This window comes from Merops nubicus, unplaced genomic scaffold (genome assembly GCF_000691845.1).
Source record: "Merops nubicus isolate BGI_N331 unplaced genomic scaffold, ASM69184v1 scaffold13899, whole genome shotgun sequence".
In the NCBI taxonomy this organism is placed as follows: Eukaryota; Metazoa; Chordata; class Aves; order Coraciiformes; family Meropidae; genus Merops; species Merops nubicus.
The window spans coordinates 1-8,769 of record NW_008630260.1 but is presented as its reverse complement, the minus strand read 5'-3'; the positions used below and the strand labels follow the sequence as shown (position 1 = coordinate 8,769).

Genomic DNA, 8,769 nt, shown 5'->3' with positions numbered 1-8,769 from the left:
CTAAGGCTTAGCAGATGCACTCTGAGCAGCTTCCTCTCTCCATTGAGCTTTCTTCTCCAAGTTCATGCTGCTTAGAGATTCATGCCTTTTTACAGCCTGCAACATAATGACAAAGCAGGTGTCACCTGAAGGACCACAGAGATGAAACTTGAATCAGTAGTTCACAAAGTGTCTGGCCTGTGCTTTCCAAGGCACACTTCTGTCAGCTTTAATGCAAGGAAGAGAGCGAGTTGAAATACAACATCCAGACTATTTATTTTGTCTTGAACTTGTTACTGTTCTGGGAACAAATTAAACCCTTTTGTTAAGGCACTAGAAGATATATTCTGTACTTCTGGTCAGTATTTAACACTGATCTCTGGTCTTCAGAAGTCAGGTACTGGAAACAAATCAAAAGTTAAACAGTACATTCTAGCTGCTGTGAAAATAAGGGTCCCAGAGCAGCTGCCCTCTTCTCTTTCCAGTATTTGCTTTCATACTATTTCACTGTAAGAGGAAAACGTTCTGGGAATTGTCAGTGTTTGACCTTTCCCATTAAAGCTGGGGAAAAATCTTCCCACTTTTGTTTCAGAGTGCTGCAACCTTTTCATTGATAGGTGAGTGCTGACAGAAATGTCACCTGACACTTCAGTAGTTCACAGTGCTGGGGTTCACTCTGCTACTAGTTTTATGGGTTTTGTAGAACACTTAGTAGTCTCTAGAAACGAGATCTGAATGTTGTCATCAGAAGAACTGCTTCTGAAAAGGCAGCATACAAATAAGGTTCTGCCCATGTAGATGCTTTAAGCTCAGGGGTTTCTGCTGCCAGTCCTCCTTAAAAGGAGGATAGTAGACTGTTTCTGTTCCCACTCCTTGCTCCTTTACAGAAATACTTCAGAGTTAATAGTTCACCAACTATGTTAAAAAGCACATAAAGCCTGACTAACCTTTGCTGCTGCACTTGGAATCTTAAACTTTACACTTACTCTCTTCATATGATACAAATTAAATACTAGACCTTATTCTGCTGCACAGTGAACTCTGAGATCTTCCCAAATTCTGTGCAAGTTAAGGATGCTCAGCATCTACAGAACTTGGGAGCTTTTTTATGAAATAGATTCCAGTGCAGCAAACAATCTGAGAAAACTTGTTTCATCCACACTAAAGGAAGATGTGCCCTTTAATTACACTAGAAAATACAATTGCTGACTATCTCCTCACTGTTTAGAAGGACTTTTGAGAAATCTCAGGACTCTTTGTGGAAAAACATGCTCATTTGCTCTTTCCACTGTATTGAGTCTATGACTGTTGCAGCATGTACAGAGGCATCTGTAATAGGTCCATACCTCCACTGTGTGGACCCTGTTGGCCCAAGAAGCATTGACCTGCATACCAGAGCCTCACAACAGAAGGTTCTTTCCTTTTGAACTCTCGCAGCCCGTCAGAAAAATTAAGGAGTTAAACCAGCACAAGCTAAAATTAAGTATTGCACCAAGGGAAAAAAAGACTTGTTTTCCTTTTAAAGGAAGCATATGCAGTCTAACGGGGACATCACCCTTTTCTGACTTGGGAATTAATCAATGAGGTTCACTTCTGTGGAATTAGGACATATATTTTTAATTTTTTGCTCAGTGATAAAATGAGAAAAACCCAAACAAACAAAACAAAACCAAACCAACTAAATAACAATCCACAGGAGAAACTGAGGAGTTGATGTGAAGATTGATTTGCACTCATCAGCCAAAAATGTGTGCTTACCTGCTTCCCTTTAATTACCATGGCTATGCATCCCACTATTGTCAAGGCAATCATTACATAGCTGGTCTTTACACGCAGAGTGGTCTTTGCTGCTCTGATTGTTTCGATCCTCAAGAAATAATAATAAAAGAACAGACTCGTTATCAGAGACCCAAATAAATCATCTGGCTCATTGTTTAACTTCTAGCATGCTATCTGTGTAACTTTGTATAGTGCTAACAGTACTGGGCTCTTTTCACAAAAATGTTTTAGAAGAGCGGGACGGGCTGATCTCTGGCTACCTCAGGAGATGCCTGGTCACAAAGGCACTCCTCTCAAAGCTGGAAAGAAACCCAGCATTTTAAATTCAGTTATTTAATAATTAAGAGACAATACTACCCATCAGACCTCTTGACTGCCATGCAAAGGAGGAAGGCTGCAGTATTTAAGGATGTACATTCACTATGGAGAGGACAGTATAAAGAGAGAGGTGGTTTTACTAATGCAATGTCACTCTTAACTATCATCTTCAGTTACCTGCAAAGCCAGGGAGCACTCCATCCATATTGGAACTGTGGTGTATTTAACACTGTAAAACATGCGTTTCCCCTCAATAGTAGAAACATGGTAAAAACCATTTATCAGCAGGACTAAAATGCATAGTTTTTAACAGCTGGAGTTTCTTGGGCAGAGGGAAGCAATTCTTTCTGCCTGGACTTCAGAGTAGTTTCATTTATGATGCCATCTATTTTCCAGCAAGAAGGAAGACTGGATTTGGTAGTGCTATAAATTACACACTGGCTGCTGAATGTAACACTCTGAAATTCTGAATAGGGCTTGGTAAAAGACCAGTGGTTACCATTTCCCTCCTGCTGGAGCAGACAGTCTTAAGGTAATCCATTTTCTTAAGAAATTAAGAAGGCATGAAGGACTGTAAACTTCCAATATCAGCTTTGGACAGAAGACTCAGATTTATTCCCCCTCCCTCACGCCCCCCAGGGGTCTTATCTAGCCACACAAGTAGCTATAGTATTCCTTTGGGAAACCTGTTGCCTGGTCTGCTGTTACCTTTTAAAAAACCAGAAATGTTCTGTAAGCAGAGTATCAGTTATTAAAGCCTTCTGTTGCAGGGCGCCTCCTGGAGACAGAGGTTTCTGTTGCTTCTTTGTCCCCAGACATGGGCACGTGTCCAGAATTTTCCATCTTTCCCAGGTGCTGTTTGTCTTAGCCACCACAAGACCAATCCCCTAACACCAATTGGACCCCTGACCTGTAGGTAACCCATCTCTGTACCCTTACAGGACAATGCCTTTGTAAACCCACCTACCAACCTGTTAAAAACCCCTGGCCCCAAGGCCACATGCTCTTTCGCTTCTCCCCTGGGGTGGGTGCTGTTTCAGTGCCTGCCTCAGGTGTTTTTGTTTGTTATTTTCATGTTATCAAAACCTTTTATTTTGGAAGAAAGCGATCGTTGCCCATCCCTCCTTTACTCGCCACTGCCCTCCTCTTCGCTGACGACCACCCTGGAGGTACTACGGGGGTCCTGCTGGGGCTGTTTTCTTCCCGGGCAAAACCAGCGGGTTTAAAACCCCCGGCGAAATATATTTTAGCAAAGTTATAGCCTTCCAGCTGTGCACATGGTGAGTTAAAACCACAAAAAATTGAGTTAAACTGAAGATTATTCTACCCAGATGACATCTCTGTTACAGCAAATTTAAAGTTTATATTAGAGATACCAATGCAAAAAGGGCCAGTGAAGTGTAATGCATTTAGCTGTGCTTTCCACAATAACCAAAGGCCTACATCCTCTGTATTTAACTCTGCTGGCAGAATTTAGAGCAGCTGACTCCCTTATCAAGGAGGTCTGATCTTCTCACCAATTAAATTGGGCACATTGTAAAATTACAAATTACTAGAAAAGCATCAACATCACGTGATGACAGAATCAATGGATCAAACTAGGTAATTATATCCCCAAGCTAACATGAATAGTGGATTTAATGGAACTGGGAAATTATCACTGTACACAGGCACGAGTGACTACGGAGTCTTCTACTACATCTTGACACACTTGGAGGAAAAAAGATACCAAAGGATCCACAACAGTTCAACATGGTAAATCACACAGGACCTGAGAACTAGGTTTTGTTCTTATTTGTCAAGCAGCAGGCAAGACTGATTTGATCATTTTCCAGAGTATGGATCCGAGTTTGAGGACCATGTTGGGACCACATCCATCTGCTGTGAAACTAATAGTTACATTTAGCTTCCAGGTTATCTGTTTTTGCTAATAATCTGTGATGAACAACTTGGGTGTGAGTTGCAATTAAGCTGAAGTGCACAGGTATGGGCTTTAAAGACTTTTATTAGTTAATTTTTTAAGTAACTTAGATACTTTAGAATATACAAGAGGGAAAGTCAGTTATCTGAATGCAATTTGCATTTTAAGTCGATTCAGTAGCTAAGATTAACAGTTGTTTAACAAATGACTCACTTCTGATGACCACACCTTTCAAGATTGATCTATCGTAAGACCTTACAACCCACTCTTAATTCAGCTCAGAACAGGAAAACAAGCTCTTGTGCTTTTATAGTTCTCAATTGTCTTGTCAGCTTTGGCTGAACTATTTGTCTACATGCAAACAAGAATTCCCCAGGCGCTTGCAAAAATGGTCAGTTTTTATCAGAAGTTGGTTTGTTCTTTTAATAAACCACTGAAATAAATCACTCTAACTTTTTTCTTAAAAATAAGTGTTTGAAATGTGAACTGTCCATTTAATAAGTTTTAATAGTTTACATCTTTATGTATTTCAAATGTAGTTTTAAGAAAAATGACTTGATACAAAGTTGTATTAACTTTTAACAGTATTTATCCACTGTGAAACATTCAGAAACAAGTCACTACATGGGTGGATTTGTTTTAATTCCCATGAGGTTCATCCAAACAAACAGTATCTTTACAGGGCAGCTACATGGTTTGCTTACCCAAGTAGTACAAGATCTACTGTATCTTTTTAATTTCAATAAATACATGTGTCTAAAAGCATTATGAGCATGCTTTAAGAGGTAACTCTGTTACCACTAGGAATAGATTTTACACTAGTAGTTGTCTGTTGTTGTTAAGTTTGATCTTTGAACTAAAACATCCAGTTTTATTTTCTACTTTTCACACAGCTTTGGCATTTGGACTCCACCAGCAACAGGGGAATTCTGACTGTATTTATTGTTAGGGAGCCTTTTCACTGTTTGTGAGATTAAATTCCACGAGTAAATAAAAGTTGGTCCATGCCCTCTACACATTCATTAATAATTATTTTAAATGAGTTTCAGCTATTTTATAACTAGATCATGAAAGTTTCATGCAATGGGAGACTGACATACAAAGAAAAAAACAAATGGAAAAAGATAGTATTTACAAAAAGCTTTTTGATCAGGAAAGAAGAGTGAAAATTAACTGATCTGTGATGTTTTTCTAATGAAACAACTGATGAATGCTGGTCATCCCTTCAGAAAAAAATCAAGGGATATATTATCTCAGCAATACAGAATTGCTCAAGTCACCTCATCTACCAGACAATACACCAAACACAGCAGTGTAAGATTTTTCAGCTCTAAGAGCCCACTTCATTTAAGAAGAGTTATTCTGGAGTTGTATTCAAGTAACTTATTCCTGTGTAGACAATGTCTCTGTTACAGCTTCAAAACTGACACTTACGAGACAGTCTCTGGTATATCCTCTGGTTTTTTGAAATGGCCTGCCCACAACAAAAACTTTTTCTCCCAGTCTGTAGGCTTGTGTCCAGGCACCCTCAAACCAGACTGACCTAAAAAAAAAAACAAAACAGAACAAAACAACAAAAAGCACAAACACAAAACAGACACCAAAAACAAGTCAGAGACGTCGAATTGCCACAGCTGCAATGAGACCAGTTAGGGCAAGCAATGCAGAATTTTAAGTACTATTGCTAGAGCTGGTTAGGGAACAAAAAAAGTATCACAGTCAGATTAACAAACTTACAAAGATGGGTTAAACCCAGGCCACGTAAGGAAAGCCAAAACTTGCCCAAGATCTCCAAATCTGCAAATGTGCTCCAGCATCTGAGCTTTCTAAGGTGCTGCGATCCTGTCGTTCTCCTATTACATTTAACTTGGTTTTAAAAAAATAATAAATCAAATGAAACAGCTACAGAAAAGCCAAGGTGCTGCACTACTACATCACAGAATGTTAACTTTTCCAGGCAGTGTAAGATTGTATCTTATCTGGACCTGTAAGCAAACAGATTACCATAGGCAAAGATCAGACCCTTAGTTTTCAGCTCAGTCTTTCAAACTCCATATGAAAAATATTCAAAATGTAACAGGGGAAGGTTTCCATCCATAACATACCAATCTTCTTGTTTTTTTTCCAACAATGGGAGGTATCCTGCGTGGATGCGTGCTGCCTCACGGATTCATGAACCACCCAGCAAGTCAGGTGGGGACACAGTTTGCTGACAACACCAAGTCATTCAAAAAACATAAAGAAGAGGGCAAGCAGAGAGAGCCACAGGGCTTCTGGATCCTGAGTCAATGAGGTGGCCAGGGAGAGCCCAAGTGTATATAACCAGGAAGCAATTCCAGTTCATGCACTAACAACAGACTCTAACCCAACCATTGGTGTTAAGAAGCAAGTCCCCAGGGTTTCACAGAGGTTTCGGCAAAGTGTAACAGTCAGAAGTGGGAGCAGTGTTACCAGCAGTGGTTAGGAACAAAGGCCAACACAAAAGCCTGATTGTGCTACTGTGTGAAACTGTGACTTCAGCATTTTGAAAAGCACATGAAATACTGATCCCATTCAGAAACAGCTGAAATAGAATGGGCCCAGAGAAAACTGGGAAGGGCAACCACAGACATGGAATGGCCACCATATAAGAAACATTATAGGCTGATACCCTTTGGTCTGGAGAAGCAGTAACTGAAGCTGCCTTCAGCACAGCAGAGGGGACTGGAATACCAAGTGACGTCAGGAGTGTGGGTTATAATGAACTGGTCCTGTTTTGGAAGGGGTACTGAATGAAGGAACATCAGATTGGAAAAAGCATGCATCAGGTTCAAAACCAAACACAAGTATGTGCTTGTTTTCTCACAGCGTGGTTCAGCTGAGGAATTCCTTCTCAGAGAATGTGGATGCTAAAAATACACTCAGCTTCAAGAGACAGGACAAATTCACGAAAGAAAAATCCAGTGAGGACCGTTAAACACAAAGACACCCCCCCTGGGATGGCAGTCCAGGGCAGAAACACTGTTTGCCCTCTTCCAGTGCTCCTCCTTAGATCCTCGCCATTGGTCACCGGTCCCGTTAGACTTCACAAAAGTATAAGGGACCTCCTTTAGTGGCCACTACTGGAGACATCACACAGAGAAGGAGACTGCTGGTCTTACCCAGCACGGCTGCATCGTCTTTAGCACGGAAGTATGCAAAATGCTTCACGTGTGTATGCTCCCTGTGCCTAGCAACAGCAGGGCACGAAGGGAACGTGTTACACAGGAACCCTGAGCGAGCATCACAACCGTCCCACAGAGCAAAGAAAGTATTTCCTGGGCTGGGCTTTACCTGACCAACGCTACCCTTCATCCTGAACCAAGCCAGCTCTCAGGCTCTCTCCCGCAGGGCGTGTGAACAGCTGGAGCTGGCTGGACTATGAAAAACTGCAGACGTGGGTTAGTTCTTATGAAGTTCCTAAACATGGATAGTTTACACTGGGGCTAAACAGTCGGTTCCAGAGCACAGCTGAAAAGCCTCAACACAGGAGGGCAACGTCAGATGATGAGATACTAGTGACTTGTTAGAAAGCAAAAGCTGTGGTTTTGTCACAAGAAGAAATATTAACTCCTGGCTTTGTTAAAACCCAAGATTTTATTGGTAAATTTACTACTCAGTTTCTCAGTCTAAAGACCAGAAACCCCTCTCACCAAATTGGGCATACCAGCATCTATGTCAGCCAAATTCTTGTTCAGATGATCACAGCCTGGATATCTGAGTAGTTCATAGCATGAAACACAGTATGGACATTATCAAAAACTTACTTCTCGGCCGTAGCTGACTTTCTTCCTGGGGTCTGATGCAAAGCCTTCTGCTTATCTTCAGATCCACATCTTTAGTCACCTTCAAAATTGAGGGAATATTTCTTCCCAGCAATTTAACAGCCCTATCTGGAAAAGAAAGCAGAGGAAATAAAGGAGCCAAATCTAACTCAGAATAGTAGAAAGTGAGAATACTAGCTTTTAAATAGCTTTTTGTTTTTTTTTTTTTAAATACAAGAAAGAAAAAAAATAAGAAAGATCATAGGTACAAATTTACTATTACACAAGAAACACCAGATTTAGTTGTAACAGAGCCTACCAAAGAAATTCATCTTGTCTATAAGCTATGACTCTAGCTTGCCCATTAGTCTTATTTAGAAAAACTGGAGTGCAAGATCACAGGCTACAAGCAGTATCTAAAATGCAATGTACATCACAGCTTCGAGGAACTCGCCTATTCATACACCTCAGATACACTTTGGACAGTGCTATTTCAAGGACTGCACACCAGCATTCTACCAATTGTGACAGCCCAAAAGCAAGCCACAAACTCGACAGAGTCAAGAAAAAAGTCCAAGAAAGCAGAACCTTGCTGTACTGAGACACCTACTTTGTAGTTTAATAGAAAAAGGACAGGGCACCTTATATATGAAAGCGTAACTCTCAGGAAAGAGCTACCAAGTCATTAATTAATATAATGAAAAAACTGTGAGGGGGGAGAAAAAAATCAACTTTGAAAGGGAAAAGGGCACACTTAGAGCATACAAATTGAGTTCTTTTTCTCATCTTTATGCCGGCTGAAAACGTCTACCCTACGAGACAGCTGCCTTTTATGTTTTAGGCATACATAATCCATTCCAGCCCTGAAAGAAACCTCACATTTACTTTTGTAGGCCAACCCCTCCCGCGCCCTCGAAACTAAACCCTTCTCAAGGTCTTCAGAGAAGGGGAAAAAGGCACAAATCCGCTCCGCTCGCTGTTTTCCAAGCC

The 8,769-nt window shown here is 40.8% G+C and overlaps 1 protein-coding gene across 1 annotated transcript; it reads right to left on the bottom strand.

Annotated features, from left to right (window-relative positions):
* Positions 1-7,908, bottom strand: FAM162A (family with sequence similarity 162, member A; the record flags this gene model as incomplete). The annotated part of the gene is made up of 4 exons (XM_008947231.1): positions 1-96; positions 1,738-1,846; positions 5,432-5,540; positions 7,783-7,908. Coding segments are annotated over 4 exons (440 nt in total), but the record flags the coding sequence as incomplete, so codon positions are not given.
* Between the last annotated feature and the right edge of the window lie 861 nt (positions 7,909-8,769).